The 18,726-nt window shown below is 31.4% G+C and overlaps 8 protein-coding genes across 8 annotated transcripts; 1 reads left to right on the forward strand and 7 right to left on the reverse strand.

The window, feature by feature from the left end:
- Window positions 1–977: 977 nt before the first annotated feature.
- Window positions 978–1,424, reverse strand: GO595_003477 (EF hand family protein; the record flags this gene model as incomplete). The annotated part of the gene is made up of 1 exon (XM_067916502.1): window positions 978–1,424. The coding sequence occupies one exon, from the start codon at window positions 1,422–1,424 to the stop codon at window positions 978–980; it is 447 nt and encodes a 148-aa protein (XP_067776334.1).
- A 437-nt stretch (window positions 1,425–1,861) lies between these two features.
- On the forward strand, window positions 1,862–2,290 carry GO595_003478 (Bromodomain containing protein; the record flags this gene model as incomplete). Its single annotated transcript, XM_067916503.1, has 1 exon — window positions 1,862–2,290. The coding sequence occupies one exon, from the start codon at window positions 1,862–1,864 to the stop codon at window positions 2,288–2,290; it is 429 nt and encodes a 142-aa protein (XP_067776335.1).
- Window positions 2,291–2,802: 512 nt separating this feature from the next.
- GO595_003479 (Inosine-uridine preferring nucleoside hydrolase family protein) lies at window positions 2,803–3,762 on the reverse strand (the record flags this gene model as incomplete). Its single annotated transcript, XM_067916504.1, has 1 exon — window positions 2,803–3,762. One exon carries the CDS (start codon window positions 3,760–3,762, stop codon window positions 2,803–2,805), a length of 960 nt encoding a protein of 319 aa, XP_067776336.1.
- Window positions 3,763–5,251: 1,489 nt separating this feature from the next.
- Window positions 5,252–5,593, reverse strand: GO595_003480 (uncharacterized protein; the record flags this gene model as incomplete). Its single annotated transcript, XM_067916505.1, has 1 exon — window positions 5,252–5,593. The coding sequence occupies one exon, from the start codon at window positions 5,591–5,593 to the stop codon at window positions 5,252–5,254; it is 342 nt and encodes a 113-aa protein (XP_067776337.1).
- A 468-nt stretch (window positions 5,594–6,061) lies between these two features.
- Window positions 6,062–7,855, reverse strand: GO595_003481 (Oligosaccharyl transferase STT3 subunit family protein; the record flags this gene model as incomplete). The annotated part of the gene is made up of 1 exon (XM_067916506.1): window positions 6,062–7,855. The coding sequence occupies one exon, from the start codon at window positions 7,853–7,855 to the stop codon at window positions 6,062–6,064; it is 1,794 nt and encodes a 597-aa protein (XP_067776338.1).
- A 377-nt stretch (window positions 7,856–8,232) lies between these two features.
- On the reverse strand, window positions 8,233–11,346 carry GO595_003482 (nodal modulator 1-like; the record flags this gene model as incomplete). Its single annotated transcript, XM_067916507.1, has 1 exon — window positions 8,233–11,346. One exon carries the CDS (start codon window positions 11,344–11,346, stop codon window positions 8,233–8,235), a length of 3,114 nt encoding a protein of 1,037 aa, XP_067776339.1.
- Window positions 11,347–11,613: 267 nt separating this feature from the next.
- GO595_003483 (rho GTPase-activating protein 24) lies at window positions 11,614–12,888 on the reverse strand (the record flags this gene model as incomplete). The annotated part of the gene is made up of 1 exon (XM_067916508.1): window positions 11,614–12,888. The coding sequence occupies one exon, from the start codon at window positions 12,886–12,888 to the stop codon at window positions 11,614–11,616; it is 1,275 nt and encodes a 424-aa protein (XP_067776340.1).
- Window positions 12,889–13,283: 395 nt separating this feature from the next.
- On the reverse strand, window positions 13,284–14,123 carry GO595_003484 (uncharacterized protein; the record flags this gene model as incomplete). Its single annotated transcript, XM_067916509.1, has 1 exon — window positions 13,284–14,123. One exon carries the CDS (start codon window positions 14,121–14,123, stop codon window positions 13,284–13,286), a length of 840 nt encoding a protein of 279 aa, XP_067776341.1.
- Between the last annotated feature and the right edge of the window lie 4,603 nt (window positions 14,124–18,726).

The raw sequence follows: 18,726 nt of genomic DNA on the forward strand, positions 1-18,726 counted from the left end.
AGGTTCGAAAAATCAAAGACAAAAATACAGGTTTTGAGAAAAATTTATATTATTTATCACAGATTATTTAGTTGGAAACCATACAAGCATTATTGTATATAATATGTTTTGATTTTAACTTGATTAGTAATTTACTTCTCAATTATTCCAATTGAAACTTATATTTATAGTGATTCATAAAATTTCAATTAAATGTATTTAAATAAGTTTCGCAAAACTATGTTAACATATATAACAAGATGAATCCTAAATGCTTCTTTCTAAAGTGGTTTTTGATCGTACTATTAAGCGGTTTTAATCGTAAACCACCGAACTTTGTGTAATGATTCGACAAGACGCCCCAAAACAACCCCAAGCTTTTAAAAATGATGAAAATACCGAATTCAAGCTCAAGAGAACTATGTGGGTTCTCGTGTCTGGTTTCGCAATTGGAATGATCATTTTTATGACAAAGGGATATTCAAAATTTATGAATGAAAAGTTTTACCAAAAAAACTCTTTCAGGTTTTGTATCATTATGCTTTTGGTGATCATTGGTATTGCAATTTATTTATTATTAACAACATCAAAAGAAGGTGATCGAGCCCAAAACATGCTAAAAGAGCATCCCATTGGCTCTTATACATTGACAGGTGCGGCTGTATTACTTATGGTCTATTCATTTTTGTTTTCGACAGAACTTTTTGGAGCAATTGGAATATTATTCTTTGCTGCATTTTGGATATTTTTCTTCAACGTTGTCTTAATTCTCCCGTTTTAAGCAGTAAACACAACAAAATATTATTATTTACTAATCACATGATTTTTTTTTTGAATCTATGTAATCACTAAATATCTGGTGAAAAAAAACGAAGCAAAACATGCAAACTCAATATTTGGGTTTTTTGTTGTTTGTTTGTTTGATTTGTTTAATTCTCAATTGTATATTTCGAATAAAATCATAAAATGTGACAAAATTTATGCATAAATGTATAGAATTACCTGTTAGATATGATTTGTAGAAACTCAGAAAAATCGATTTTTTCGTTTCCATCACGATCAAATGCATCTATCGTACTCCAAGCATCTTCTTTTGAAATATCCAAGCCCATAAGCTTACCTATTCTTTCAACTTCTGTGACGTCAAGATATCCTGATCCATCAACATCAGCAAGATTAAATATCTGATGAAGAATTGCAACTTCTGATAAATCTTTCATTTCAGAGCAGAATGTGATGAACTCTTCGAATGAAATGTATCCATCATGGTTCAAATCATATTTTTCAAATAGCAAAATTATCATTAATTGCTCGATTTGTTCTGCTTCATCATGTAAAATTTCAGCCATTGTTTCCCTGTCTACCTTGCCTGTCTTCGTTATATCAAGATCATTAAAACGCTTTCGGAAGCTTTCTATTTGTTCTGGAGTTAAAGCGTTGTCCATCCACTTAATTTTACAACATTTTTTTTCTGATTGTTTTAATCGTTAACCACCAAAAAATACGAACGTTAAACAAACTTTTTCAGAGATCTTTTGCGCTGAATTGTGATGTGATAATATTAAATAAAATGGCTTTTACTGAAGAACAAATTAAATTATGCACAGAAATTATAGATGAATTATCTTTGCACCCAATAGCAGAAGTTTTTTTAAATCCAGTAGATCCGAATTTAGACAATGTTCCAGATTATTTTTCAGTTATAAAAAATCCAAGTGATTTATCAACCGTACGGAAAAAGCTTAACAACCACCAATACCAGTGTGTTTCTGATTTTAAAAATGATGTTAATTTAATTTGGAGTAATGCAATTACTTATCATGGAGATAATTCACTTATGGCATTTATATCCAGACGACTCTCCAAAATATTTTCGCGTCTTATGAAGAAGGTTGAATCTCTTCCACATGAACTTTGGGTTAATACATATCTTCAAGCACAATCAGAGCTTTGTCAACTCTTTGGTTCTCAACCATCGCCTTATTTAGACAAATTTAATTTATCGCCAGACATGGAAATGCTTGTTCCAGAACGAAAAGTCGCGAGATCTTGGCTTACGCCAGAAGATACTAAACTTATCTCAGAATCATTTCGTTATGTTGACGATCCACAACAATTATCCAAACTCCTTCATATTTTACAAGAGAATGAGCCAACGATTGACTTTAATGAAGATGATCTAAAAATTAATTTGTCAGCACTTTCTCAAAGAACAATTCGACTCCTAAAGACTCTTGCGACAGAGATAAAAGATCCACCTGTAATTAAACATTCTATCTCAGTTACATCGGATATGGCATCAAATGCTTAATTTTAATAAAATGTATTAAATTTATCAAATAAATATTTTTTTCTAATGTCTAAATCAGTTTAAATAAAATAATGGATTATATCGTGTTAGATTTTAACATTAAACATTTTTAATATCATCATTTGAAATTCTTTAATCATTTAATCCTATATTTCTTTTTAAGAATAAACATTTGATTAAAATCATTATTCAATTTCATTTTCTATATCTCTTTCTTCTTTTTGGTTAAATTAATTTTATAATATTAAAATATGATCATGCGAGCTCTATTATTAAGAAACGCATGAACATATGTGTTAATCTTGACAATCATTCTTATATTGAATATTGGAGAACTATATAATCATATTAAACGAAGATATGATCAATATAAGAAAAAGATGAACCCAATTCAGTCAATGTAAATGAATGTGATAAAATTTGGAAATTTTTCCCTGGTACATAATTCATCCAAAACTTGTTTTAATTAGAAATTTCAAAATAAAGTTTAGAATCTAAAAAACTAAAAAATTTTAATGATCAAGCGAAAGTTTCTCAACAGTTTGCATATACATTTCATGATCAATATCCATTGCGTAGAGAACGCCTGTCTCATCTGGGATAGCAACAGTCATTCCAGCTTGTTCACCCGATAAAATTACGCTAACTTTATAACGTTTCCATTGTGTTACACCTCCATCCTTACCATAGCAAAGTACAAATGCAGCAATTGGATCTGCTGTAGTCATCGTTCCATTATTATTAAAGCGTATCATTGATTGCCATGTGTAATGAAGCCACTTTTGCATCGTTGTATCGGTTTTACCGGTGTATCGTTTAACGTCTTCCGGAGTAAGTCGATGTTTTGTTGTAAGAGTCCAACTACTCACTGTTATCTTTGAGTTATCTATGTCTCGGAAGACAATTTCAGCAGCTTCTGGATCAGCTCTTATGTTAAATTCAGCCCATTTTGAGAAATTACCAACATTATCAGAAGTTCCACCCATGATTGTAATACTTTTGAGTTTGTTAATGGCCTCCTTATCAAGACGGTATGCAAGAGCAAGATTTGTAAGTGGACCAAGTGTTAAAAGACAAAGATCAGGATATTTCTTGGCTGCGTTGATAAGAGCAAAAACCCCATGTTCTGGTGATAGATTATCTGTGAGATCGTAATCAAAGTGGCTGTCATCAATATCACCTAATCCATCTTTACCATGGATTCCAGGAACAAAAATTGACTGATGAAGAATTGCCTCTGGACATCCTGCGTAAACAGGGATTTTTTCAGCACCATGACCCCATACCTTAAGTGTTCTGTTTACATTATGAATTACGTTTTTGAGTGGAGCATTACCTCCTGCGCATGAAATACCAACGACTTCAACATGAGGGCATGCAAGACATATCAAGATTGCAGTAGAATCATCAATTCCACAATCAGTGTCTATCCAAAGCTTCATTTGGCCTTGTTCGCTTTTTCTCAGAAACATTTCTATGTGTCTATTCAAAAGTCTATAAAGACGTTTATTTTTCATGATTATCTAACATTATTTAAGTTATCAAATAAAATAAATAAATAAAATTGTTTTTATTTTACCTATAACTCAGACATATTTCAATACTGTTGTTATTTGTTCTTTGTTTCACCCAAATAAAAATTTTTATCATATTCATATTCAAGATTGAAGATGAAGAGAAAATACTAAAAAATTTCTAAAACAATAATCTTTACGAAATAAAAACGAAGAAACAAAATAACTTTACTTTATTTAACTTCGTTCGAAAATAAAAAAAAAATAAAAAAATTAGAATTTCCAAGAAATTTATATAATATTTTTTCCCTTTAAATCCATTTATCATCTTCTTCTTGAACAAACTTGTTTAATTCTCTATCTGTTTCTTCGGTGTGCATGTAACCAGAAGAAGATGTGTGTTCTTTTTCCTCAGGTATTAAATTATCATTATTCACAGTTTTCTGGAACACTATGAAATAAATAACCAAACCAATGATAATTAAAACAAACACTACAACTCCACACGAAATTCCAGCGCCTTTCGGAAGGGAATTTTCTTCTTGAGTTAACGTATTTGATTGATCAAATACATTTGAACTTGTATATGTATCCTACAATCCAAAGAAACATCAAAATAACCAGTAAACTCAGGCATAACTTCACCTAAGTAATATACACATCGAATGTTTGCACCCGTGTTACTAAATGGATATCTTTCAATTATTTTAACATTTTCCCCAAACACAACACTAGTAAGATTTTCACTATAGCATAATGATAATTCGCCAATTATTCCAATAGAATCAGGTAAATAATAATAATCTGTTTTACCAGCTGGATAAGTTATGGTTTTTGTTATATTTTTGTTATATACAATTCCATCGTTATTATAGTTGGAAAGATTTTGATTATCAGGATGAACATAAATTTGTTTAAGAGAAACGCAATATTCGAAAGCATCAGGATATAACTCTTGAACTGATTTTGGTATTTCGATATATTCTAATGATGGACAAGAAGCAAATGCTTCACTTTAAATTTCAGTAACAGAATCTGGAATTGTTATATTCATTAATCATTTACATCCTGAAAATATTAACGAACCAATCTCTTTCAATCCATATGGTAAATCGATACTTTCTAATTTATCACAACCTCCAAATGATGTATATTCAATGATGAATGAGCTATGAATACCAAAAGTAACAGATGTTAAATTTCGACATTCTCTAAATGCAGACATGCCAATGAAAGTTAATGAATCTGGAAAAGTTAAACTTTCTAATGAGCCGCACATTTGAAATCCATAATATCAATTCTACTTACGCTTTTTCCAAATGTAACTGCAAATGCAGATTTAACTAATGTTAACGACTTTATCTGGAATTATGAAATTTTTTAATTCATAACATTCTTGAAATACTCCATATTCAATAAATTCAAGTGTATTTGGCACTGTTATACTTCATAACTTTCGATCAAATGAAAATGATTCGATTCCAAGTGTTATTAAATCAGATTCAATTTCAACAGTTCTTAATTCTCCACAATTAGAAAATCCTATAGAAATTATTGTTACAGGTCCTCGAATGATGACTGTTTGCAAATATGACCAATCATCAAATGCCTCTTCTGTAACAGTTGTAACTCCATCTTCAATGATAAGATGCTCTGCATAATCGCATCTATCTATTTCATTATACTCTTCAGCCGTATGTATAGTAAGAATTTTAGTAGTAGTGTCATATTCCTCATATGATGATATTAAAAGCAAAGTAAAAACAATTGGTGTAACAAAGATGTTCATTCTTTCTTTGAATTTTCTTGAGAATAACTTACTTTTAATGCATAATAAGATGAAAAAGATAACAAAAAGAAATATTTTATAAAATAAGAATTCACATACTTTTGAAATACTAAATAGAGGTACATATTTTATTAGATTTGGGGCTTCACTTTTATAACTTAATTTGTAATGTTATTTTGAGTATTGATGGAAATCATATATTTTGTTTGTACAAGTTTTATATGGAAAATATGTTCGTTTTGTAATGAATCACTATGTTGATAAGTTACATGGATCATCAAAACAAAGTTGAAGAATATCATCAGTTGCTACTTTGAGCTTAAAAAATAATAATAATGTAGAAAGATGTTTTTGAAAAGGGAATTGACAGAATTTAGATTCAGTGCCTCTTTGAATGTCTCATCGTTACCTGCCAAAAAGTTTTGTACTTCATATAATACACATCAAATACAAATGTAATTTGTTTATTTAATAGACTCTATCCCACAGCGGGTCGGGCATCACCTTATAAATTCTGACGATCCAATTTGCCGTTGTGAATGCCTCTTGGAACAACGTCAGTTTTATGTTGTCTATGTCCTTCACTATGATATGTCTTGTGTAGTCCATTCCCTTTGGCTGCGTTGGGTACAATTGGAATCTCTTAAAGTTATTATAGCAGAACTTGAACATCATTGAGTTTGTCATGTTGTTTGTCATTTGTTCTCCCACTGGTCCTGAGTACGGGTTCACTTGGTACATATCTCCGCTGATGTTTGTGAACGTCTGATTTGCGATTCGCGGCATCCACAAGAACTTATTAATGTCGTCTCCGGAGTATGCGGACGCTCCTCCGAAGATAACTAACATGTAATCGACGTCCATCATTCGCGCGAGTCGCCACGAGACGGCTTCGGGCGAACTCATCGTCATTCCGATGATGCCGATGTGCGTGAAGTTGTTCGTGTTGCCATCAGCCATGCACGCGCGCCCGCCCATCGAAGAGATCTGGTACCCGTAATCCCACCAGCTCATCACGCGCTCGTTGACGCCGGTGTTCGTCCAGAGCCATCGATATCCTTCGCGATAATCATCGGACGACTCTTGGCCCCGTGGTGTGAGCACTGGGAAATGAATGTGATCGCCGGAATATGAATAACATGAGAACCAAACTGCATGTAAGACAGAATAGATGCAGATGATGAACAATGTAATGGTGGAAACAATTGAGATTTGATCTTTACGTTTGCGTGAGACTAACTTCATTATGTAATCAAGACCTAAACCAGAGATTAATACCATAGCTGGAGTGAAGACTAAAACTAATCGAATCATAATAGATGCAAAATATAAGGTGGAGATTCCATATATTAAAATTAAAAGTTTCGTCTCATCAAATTTCTTATGAATGGAATATTCTTTGATGATAATATAACATCCAACTGGGAATAAAACTATAAATAAGGCACAATCTATGAAGTATTTGCCCCATGCTGTAGGTTGATGCTCGGCTACGGAAGCAATAATAGCTGTATGTTTACTTGCATATGTGGGATCAAACATTTGCATTAAACGGCCGCTGAAGCCGCCAAGTAAACCTGTCGAAATGCCTATCGTAACAACCGCCATTAACAAAAGTGGAAGTGACATAATGGATGAAATTAATAATGTCGAATAAGATGGCTGACTAAGCCATTTGTAGAATACAGTAAAGAGACCCCAGATTTGAAGGACAATGAAGACACCAATTAATGCAAAGTGTTCCGGTTTTTTGACAATCTTGTCGGAAATGAATGGAATTGAATATGTTAATATGGTACCAACAATGGCCCATATAGAATATGAAATATGAAGACGCCATGTATATTGACCAAGTGCTACAAGACCACAGACAAAAAGTGGAATGCAATTTGCAACAAATACATAACCTCCCCATGTAAGAGCTAGATAACCATAAACAACACCGGATATGGTAGACCACATAATAGATCCTGTCTTAAGTGCGCGTGCAAATGTATAGAAGCAAAGAACAATGATGAATAATGATATACATTCATAATCATATGCACCTCCAAGACTTCGTGTAATCATACCTGGGATAAAAGATGTAACAGCTGCATAAACAAGTCCGAGTTTTGTTGATCCTAATAATTTACCAAATAAAAATGCTACTAATACTGAGAAAATTGAAAATACAGGACCAATATAAACGCAAATATACATGAGATCAATGTTAATATGAATCTTTTGTAATGTCCATTTGATAATTGCAGATGTATACATTAAACCTGGATAAGATGTTTCACCAACTGGTCTCCCTTGTGGGAACCAAGAAATATTATCAAACCAACCCAAGAATTCATAAAGACCATGTTTATCAATGTATTGAGTACATCTCCAATTAAAATGAGGATCAAATTCATGAATAAGTGGTTCATTAATTACGGTAGCAAATTGTCGAATAATGAATGCCAACACACATGATAATATTAAAATTACCAATGTCAGGACATGAGAAATCGACTTAGCCATTTTTGGCTAACGGTTTATGTCAATTGTACAGAATAAATGACAAAAATAAAATCATTCAAAATAAAATGACAATTTAATAACATCAAAACATATTTTGATGTGTTAATTAAAGTTATGTGTTTTGTTTATTATTTCTGCTTTTTATTACCTTTCTTAGTCTTTTTGCTAGGAAGAACCATTTGTTTTGCATCCAAAATTAGTTCTTTCACCTTCTTCAAGTTAAATATACAAACCCAAACAATACCTGTAACAATAGCTAATGCTGTGGCAGCTACAACACTACCATGAGTTTCTTCTATAGCTTCATCTTGAGCTACTTGACATTCTACTACAGTATTAACTTGTGGAGTTTGTTTTTCTATTTCAGGTGCGGTACAATTAATTCTAGCAGCTTGCATTGTACTTGCTGCATAAATGAAATATTTCTCATCAGTTAAATTCGTGAAATAGAACATATTACTAAGTTTCGAAGGGAAAGTAAATCTATCGACAACTTTACCATTAGAAGACATTAAAGCAACGTTCATTGAAGGTAAGAAATCAGGCAAAATATCCAATTCTCCAATGATATCAAATGAAGGATTTGGTTTTAATGATATGAACCGAATATTTGTCTTTTCTTCATTTTCCATTTTAACCTTAAGTTGCGTAGGCGTAACTTTGCCAATCAATGATGTAGAACTAATCTTAGAAATTAATGTAATTGTTTGATTAGGTAATAGGCCGCCGATACGGAACTTGCCATGGCTATCGGTAACCGTCGTCTGATGTTCACCGTTTGGATAAACGGCCTCTATTTCTATATCTGGTTCAGGTTCACCTGTTACTCTACGAACTTCACCTGAAATGCCGAATTTGACACGGATTATAGAGAATGAAATATTAGCTTCTTGTTGAGTTAATTCGATAGTAGTTTGAGAAGGTATAAATTCATGTTCTCTTAAGATAGGTTTGATATAATATTGGCCTTTTTCAAGGTTATTAATGACTGAATTTTCATCATCGATCATTACATTATGTGCATAACCATCAACTCTTGAAATAGATAACATTATACCTTTAACATTAGCATTTGGTTGATGTTCAAATGTTACATATATTGATGATAATTTCTCTGATTCGAAATCAAATGATTTTTCTTTTTTCGTGAATTTATACCCATCTAAAACTGCAGTAACTTCGATATTAATATTAGAAGGATATGAACCAAGTGAATATTCGCCAAGATCATTAGTTAACGTCGATGATATTACTTTGCCATCGGATATAGCTGTCATTGATACGCCACTTACTGCAGGAATGATTTTGCCCGAATATTCGATACCTCGAATGACATCGAATTTAATTCCGCATTCTTCACATGTGGAAACACTTTTAACTTTTTGTGACTCTGGATTAACAACATATGGCGCAATAGCCTTTAATGATATTGTTACTTCTTCATCAACTTTCTGATTGAATTTATATGGAGAATTTAACTCTTCGTTATTTAAATAGACAGTATATGTACCTTCTTCACCATTGACAATAACTTGACGTTCAATGGATTCAACAATAATTCGTTGGTTCATTTGAATGTTAACATTTGAAAACTTATGACAGTCATATGATTCAATGATTGTGGACTTGGTTTCAATTGTATTTAATCCGCGTTGTAACTGAAGAATTTCATCGCCACATTTGACACTCATTGAATGTGATACTGTTACATTATATACAAAACTCGTTTGAGCGCCAATTTCTCCAACTTTTGTGAACTTTTCTGATACTTTAACGTCTTTTTTAGATATCGCAAACTTTTCATTCTTTGTATTCAAAATTGATAACTTATAATTGCCAAATTCAATATCTTCAAATGTGAATTGACCGTTCTCATTCAATTTGGTTTCATATTTGTAATTAGAATTAATAAGTTTAAGAATTGTATTTGTATTACATTTGTCATTAATGCATTTAACGGTTCCATCAACGGTTGCTTTCATTCGTGAAAATCTGACTTTTTCATTAGGTGATTTGACGGTTATTTCGTTGTATTCAAATCCGCATTCTGATTCTGCTTTAATTGTAACGTCTTCTCCAACTGGTGATGTGATACAAAAAGTGCCATTTGTAACTGTCACTTTTGTGTTAACTGCTCCAGTAAATGTAAGATCAGCTTTAGGACATTCAACACGACAATTGATTGGCGCTTCAGTAACAAGAACATTAATAAGAGGTAATGGTTCAATGGTTATTGGAGGAATTTCTGGGATTTCAAATTTATAAAATGGATAACTAACTTCAAGTTTCGGTGCTTCAATACTTAAGATTTGGGTGAAGACAAAGTTTCCATTTTCGTCTGTTTTCGTATGATGATTTCCAGGATTTAAAGTAACAGCAACATTTGATAATCCTTTTGCATCTGGAAATGTAACTTTACCATGGACTTTGAGCCCTTCATATCTCATAACTATAGGAACAGGAAGTTTTGAGACAGAAATACTGAAACTTGCTGATGATATAATTATATCTTCGTTAGCTGATTTTAATTGATACGAACCTACGCTTAATCCTTTGAGGACAAATCTTCCGTCTTTATCTGTTTCGACTTCTTGAGATATACCTTCTCCAGATAATTGAAGTTTGACTGAATGCTTAGTTGTACCTTCTGGGAATTCGACGGAACCACTTTGTGCCCATTCTGTTATAATTAATGGGTTACATTCTGATAATGGTTTATCGACGGTCACTTTTTGAGATTCTGCTATTGCATCTTTTAATGATACTTTGTATTCGCCTGGTGGTAAAGGGCCAATTGTATAAGTTCCGTCTGTGCTTGACATGTTTGATATTGTGATATCTTTTCCATTTGTTACTTCAACAAGAAGTGACACATGAACGAGTGAATTACTGTCTGCCTTCGCAACGATTGTGCCCGAAACTGAGAATCCTTGGATTTGGAAGTCAACGTTACTGTTGAATGGATATTGGATGTAACTGGTCGGCGGCGATATCACAAGGCCGGACGGCTTACGTATTGTAATAACAAGCTCTCTGTGTTGCGGCGTCGGAATTACCCAATAACCTGTCGGCTGGACTTCTGCGGTATCAATTAATGATCCTTGCGGCGTTTTGATGACCACTGTGAGTTGCGAAAACAAACTCGCCTTATCCCCATTATAAGGAAATTGGAATGATACAAACCCACCAACACCCGCAGAATCTGTTGACACTGTGAGCGAAATGAGGGTAAAAACAAGCATTTTATTGGTCGCGTTGGGCAAAAATTACCCCTTTTCCAGGGCGCCCGAACCGCTCAACGTTAGATGCAAACTTTGGGGCGCCTCAATGAACGATAGAGAATTCAATGTTAACGTCACTTTCCGCGCTCTCAAAACAATTTTTACGGTTTAGCACAAATTTTGAGAAGAAAAAACGTTAATATTTTATCTGACGGTTTAGATTTAAACGTATTCTCACCTATCGTACAATACCAAAAAAAATTTAATTACCTGAACTTGGTAACAAGTTTACTTGCATTTTTCTCGAAGTGCTTTTAGTTTGTCTTGAAGCGCTTGATACAGTTGCACAGCTTCTGGGCATTTATTTTGCAGATTAATTAATTGGCTTTGTGTCAATTCCCATTTTTGGGTTTGACTAGCGATTGCATTCACGATAGTCTTTGAGTCCTTTATAGGTTCCAGCGCTGTTTTATGTACGCATCCCCAATTGTTGTTGTAAACGGATATTGTCCAACCGTCGCAATCGACAGCAACCGTTTGAACGATAGAGCCCTGGGGTGCCCTGAGCATGAAAGGACAGTCTTCGTCAAGTTGCATCACAACGATGTTAAACGAAGTCACGCCAGTCGAGTTGTAATACATGAGCGGATTTTCGCCGAATATTTCATCATAGTTATCTATTATGCAAGTACATAATGATTGTTGGACTGATGATTCAGTGAATGCTTCATTAGAATTCCCTTCCTCGGAGTAAACAAGAGAAGGGCCAATGCAAACAGAGATAGCTCTTGCGTCCATGAGGTTTGAACCAGAATGCTCTAAAACTCGACGTAAATGTGCAAATAGATATGCAAGTAAGCAATAGTTGGAAATGGGAAGAAGTCGTATCATAGAACGAAGGTCTTCGATTTGTTTCTCAAGCGGAAGGCTACTTAATGTCTTAAGTTTCTCGAAATTTTGCGGCGGGATAATTGATGTTGAAAGTGTACGAAGAAATAGCTTCACTGTACCAGTGGCATCGTGGCAATGAGTGAATTCGACGTCTTTGTTCTGGTTAATGAGTTCGACTGTTTCCTCATATTTGACAGATGAACCATTGTGACGATAAATACCTTCGACGTCAAGGTTCTCTTCGATGAACTTTATAGCCTTGGAAATGAAATATGGGATTGGAAGATAGAGCCCAACTCTATTCGGATTGACCATTGTCGCATTGAACAGCCTTTGCTTGAAAACTGTGATGACAGTGCATTCGCGTATTTTGTCCATCCATTCTTTGCGCTCTTTATCACTGGAGGCACGGATAAGGAAATCTGGTCTCTTTGCTTGAGCGGAAGGAGGTACGTGCAAAAGGAAATAGTACCCGGGGTCTCCTGTTGGTTGTTCGATTGAAACGCTACAATCGACTAAAGGAATAAAGCCGAGTTTTTCTTTCATATTTTGGTCCTTGTAATATTCAAGAGATTTTAGGCGCAAAACGAAAAACCTTCGCTTCCAGCTGTGCACAGATCCGCCCATTTTTTCGAGGAAGCCCTGCATCTGCATCGCGAGCGCACTTGACATGAATTGAATTTTTGAATGGAAGGTTTACGTATTATATAAAACGGTTTGTATTCAAATTTATGTTTATTTTCCGGTTAATATAACGCGGAAATATAATTTCATTCGTTGTAAAAAAACAATCAAAATGATACTTTAAATTAATTTTATGTTTTTATATGAAAAGGCAACGTATTAATGAGTAATAATTTTTCAAAAAAAATTGAAATTTCATCGATTGATTAATTAAATTTTTCTCAACAGAATGTAAAGTTTTAATTTAGAAAATTATTTGTAATAAGTTCCTAAAGAGAAAGTATCGATTAATGCACAAAATAAAGAAATATTATTGATTCAAAAATGAAAGACGTTAAGTCATTTCACTTATTGAATGACATGTGATGTGAAATAACAAACATTTATTCATTATTATTAAGTAATTTCTCTAATCTGGCATTCATTATTTGAAATTCATGCCAAATATCTCCTACCTTCGGGAACTCTTCACATTTTTTGTCTTTATATGATTCGAGAAATTCAATGAATTCATCGATATCCATTTCATTCTTCTGGGAAACATCACCAATGCTCATAGGCCCAACGCCATTTGGTACAAAAGATAAAGGAGGCGCCTCACAAACAGATTGAGTGAATCGAGTATATTCTGATTGTGGGATACTTGTTCCATATGCTTCTTCTTGCCCACTAACAGCGAAATCTTCATACGATTGTGCACTCTTCATCGATCCTGAGAGATCAATATGAGGAGCAGTTCTAATTGGTGATGGAATCAAAGTTAAGATATCTAATCTGAACTTACATATCACTGTTGTCTTGCCAATTGGGGAATACGTTGTCTTAAATTGTATTCTTGATGTTTCTTGTTCACAAAATTTCTCGATTTTTGCAGGAAATTTTTGAAATGGACTTACTTCTGCATAAATGATAGGAGGCTTTGTTAATTGTATCTCACTTAAGACAATGGATAAAGTTGTTACAGGAAGTGCATTGATTATTGAGTAAATTGAACGGAGTGTTTGTGAATAAGATCGATATGTATGTTGTTTAATGCTGGATAAATCAGTGTTAGAGTAAGGAACCGATTCTGAGTGTTGATATGGAAGATGAAAAAGATACCATTGTTCAATGATTTCTGGATCTTTTTTATGCGCTTTAAAATATATACTTATTTTGAACCAACCATGGCCATAAGAAACATTGGCCACTTTACGCAATGAGGGAGATGTTAAAATGTTCATTGAAAACCAATTATATTCATCATTACAAAAATCTTGAATTTGATTTGGACAACGTTGAAGAAATATACACTCCATTGATTTGTACAAAAAAGCACGAGAAAGGTCCGCGAATTTTTGTGAATCTTGTTTTGAGATTTGCATTTAATTTAAAATTGATTTTCGTTACAAACAAACTTAGTCAATTCTTGTTATGGTTGCAATTTTCAAAAAATTCTTGTTATCAAGTTTATTTGTTTTTATAGAAACATGTCGTCATTACTGTAAAAAAAGCAATGCAAAGTTAAGATGTGTAATTACTTTATTTAGCAAATTAATAAAAAATGATTAAATCGTCTTGAAAATCAGCTGATTTTCATAAAAAATGATTTTTTTTGATATAAACATATACCTTTAATATTAAACTAACATGATGTTTCACTCATTTCAATATTTTACTATCGAACGAAATTTATTTATTCTGATGAATCGAGACAAATTTTAATTTTAATTATGCACATATTTAAAACACTATAAAAGATGTATAATTAAGCAAAAGTTATTGGATCCAAGAAAAGCAATGAAACGGAAAATTTGTTTTATTTTTCATTTGGGAAATCAACAAAGTCATAATTCAACAAAAAACTCAGGTAAAATCATTAATGATGAATGAATTCTCAAAGGAATTCTAGAAATTTCAAATTATTTTGATTGAATCTAATTTTTCTTTAAATGAAGGAAACGTGTCAACATCAACATCTTTCATCACGGGTTTGTATAATGTTAATCCGTATTCTTTTAATTTCGTTTAATTAATTAATTTCTGTATCATCCTTCCTGGAAGCAGCTTATTAAACCAAAAATTTTAAATAAAAAATCTTTAAATTTCATATAATATTTAAAAGAAAAAGGAATCAGTAACATTAAACATATTTACCTTTTTCAGTTTATTACAAAACACTTTCAAAGAATGATTGGGAACTTCATAAAAATTATTAAAAGAAGGAGTTAATCCGAATAAAATCTCAAAAATAATTCGAAATGATGAAACTTCGAGATCTATCATCACAAGATAATTAATTTTAATCAATTTATCGAACCATCAACTTATGAAAGGTGTTCATATTTTATTAATAAATAAAATGTTTCGTTGATTTATTATGCAGCATTTTTTTCTGCTATTAAATGTTTTAAATTTTTATTAATAAATACATCTTAATATAAGTGAAACATATTTACATGTTTCTGATTTATCAGCATACATTTGATATTACAATTCAATATCATAAAAATGAAGTTTTCCATTATCTTTATGAAAATAAACTTTACAAAGATAATAAGAAATACAAAAGGAATGTATAATGCGTTATAACTATGAACTCTTTTTGTTTTTGTTGGAAGAAGGAATGAAGTTTTCGATTTCATTTCTAAATTAATTTTCCAATTTGGAAAATGTTTAATTCCCAAATGATATTTTGGTTTATTCTTCAATGACTTGAAATAGTTTCCTTGTAAAATGTATTCTTGATCAAAAAAATTTATTAATTGATATTAACACTAAAAAAATTAAATTAGTTGATTTATTGTTTATTTCAACAAAGAGCAATACCAAATAAATATTTGGAATTAATTAAAGCAACACTTATTTCTTTATCTGAACATGGTAACTCAGAAGTAATATTATTACTTCTTGAGCAAAAACGAATTGATTTTGAATTTAATGATTTCAAGCTTTAAAATAATATTTGGGAATCATTTAAAATATTTAATACAGTGCTCATATATGTAACTCAAAATGGTCAAATTGCTTAATGAGCAAATAGGAATTGATGTTAATTATAATGATGTATATATATTTTATTTAATTTTTATTATAATATTATTATTGATTCAATGAGAGTTAATATGTGACCATCAATTAAAACTAAAAAAAATCATCATTTAACCACCTCAACTGACGGTTTATTCACATCCACACATTCAATTTTGAATATCTTGTTAAATTTTTTCTATGCAAATTCATAAGGTTTTAAATGTACTATCAAAATATTTGACATTTTTTAAACCTCCAATATCAATGATTTCAGATTTTGTTCAGCCAAAACAGTAACTTTTGACAGGTACATCAACAAAAGTACCCTTATGATTGTTTTTGTCAAAGGAGTAAAAATTTGCCGAAAAATTTGTGACAACTTTAAATGTTCACATCATTTTATTTGTTTGATCATGATGCACAAAAGGGAGAAGATGATGGACTTTATCATTTTATTGAATGGTGTGCCCTTAATAAATCAAGAGGTAATAGATGCCTTTAAGAATGCAAATTATCCCCATCTGATTGTTTTTTATGGAACAACAAGAAGTGGGAAAAGTACAACTTTAAATCAGCTTATACATGGAATTATAGGCAATAAAAAGACCTATGTTATTCAAGAACCATTCAAAGCCGCAAACACAGCAAATAGTATTACAGTTGGATGTAATATCTATGGTCCAATTAGACTTCATAAGTTACTAGAAGTATGCGGTGTTGAAAACAAAAGTAATACAGAAGATTGTGACCTTTTCTTTTGTGATACAGAAGGATTTGAATCACTTCAAGGTTCTTCACAATATCTAATTTCTGGGATTCTTACTTTATTCCAAGTTGCAACAATTACTATCTCTATTACAAATGGCCCACCTAAAACAAATGATGTTTCTCAACTTATAAATAAGTTTATGCTTTCTGAATTCATGAAAACAAAACTAAAAACACCAAATCCAAAGACAGCAATCTTTTCTACTGCATGCGGATATACCATTGATCGTAATAATTTCCGTAATACTAATAAAAACAGAAAATCATATGAACAAACTTTACAAAGGATTTTCTCTGACTTTTTTGTTGATAACAATATACCAAAAATATATCTTGATGATATAGATATTATTATATGCGGACCATATCAATGCAGTAATGATGTTCCTCAAGATGATGTTTGCCTTAATGTTTATTGGAAATCATTACAAGATATAGTAACTTTGATAAATGATACAATAAAAAGTAGACCTAAAATTGATGGGCAAACATTATGTTCATATATAGAAGAATATTACAAATTCTTTTCGAAGTTCAAAGTAATCCCATCATTTAAATCAGATTTTAATTCTAGCCTATCAAATATATTTAAGCAAGTTTTTGATGAAGAACTTCAAGTTTATATTCCAAAGTGTATCAAATTATTAGAACAAGATTTTACATTTTGTTTAAATATATTAAAAGATAATAATGTTGCAAATGATTTCTTAGTTAATTCATTTTCAAAAGAGGCACTTGAAATGTATAATAATTTAATTAAAGAATATATTACTATTCAATTTACAAATGCTTGTATACAAATAAAGTCAAATGCTAATGAACAATTAACAATACATATAGAGGATTTGACAGAAACATTAACATCTGATGAAATAGTTTTAAATGCATCAAATCAAATTCTTTCTTTAATGAAAAGTAAATCATTTCAAGAAGATGTTGACAAAAATTTATTTGATACTACACATATACAACAAATATGTGATGGGATCATTAAGAATTATAATAATCAACAATTACTTGATTATATGAAAGAATATAAATCAAGTGAACTTAACAATACAATATCTATAATTATTAACCGTATAACAATAATATTCAATAACGCTTATTCAGCACTTCCAAAATGGGATCAATTTTCAGCTCAAAAATATGATGAAATTAAAAGTATTATTCTTATTGATTATCAAAACATGTTCCAAAATGTTTATTACAAAGAAGATTTTGATGTATTAGTTAAGAAGCCAGAAAATTACACAAACGAAAAAATTCCGATATTTATTAAGCAATATTTTGATGGTATTCAGCTTAATGAAACTCGACATAATCTTATCAAAAATCAAATATTAAAATATGCTAAATATGTACATGGAAGTATTAACAAAGATAAGTATAGATCATGGGCATCAATATTTGAAGCATATAGACAAATGTTTATTAACAAAGCATCTGAATTTATCAAGCAAAATCTAAATGGTAAAATTGTATTTGAAGATATTGATCCAAATTCATGTACTTCTGAGAAGATTGAAACATACATTAAAAGTCAAGTTCCAATTAAAAATGAAGATGTTAAAGGATCTGATAAAATAAAATTAATTAGTGATTTAATTAAGAAAATTAGTGCAGAGAGTACTAATGAATTCACTCGACAAAGGAACTCAAAACAAAAACTTCAAGCATTAATTGATAGTAAAATTAAAATTGCTGATGGATTTGCAAAGCAATTTATTGATGCAAAATCAAGAGCAAGTAATTATCGTGATGAATCACCTAAAGTTGATGAAAACCAAATATTTAATGATATTATTTCGAAACAAGTAACATATGAAAACTTTCCAAACAATCATAAAAACGATTTAAATAATAAGCTTAAAGAAGTTAGCAAAAAATATTGCAATGAATATAATGCAAACGTTCAAAAGAAACCAGCGTTTGCAGAAATTAGAACAAGGTGTAAAATCAAGCAACGCAAATAGCTAAATCTGCTGATAAAACACCAAATCAACTTATTGAAATTAATCGCGATCAATTGAAAAACCAAATTAT

This window comes from Histomonas meleagridis, assembly GCF_020186115.1.
Source record: "Histomonas meleagridis strain 2922-C6/04-10x chromosome Unknown contig_204, whole genome shotgun sequence".
Taxonomy (NCBI): domain Eukaryota; phylum Parabasalia; order Tritrichomonadida; family Dientamoebidae; genus Histomonas; species Histomonas meleagridis.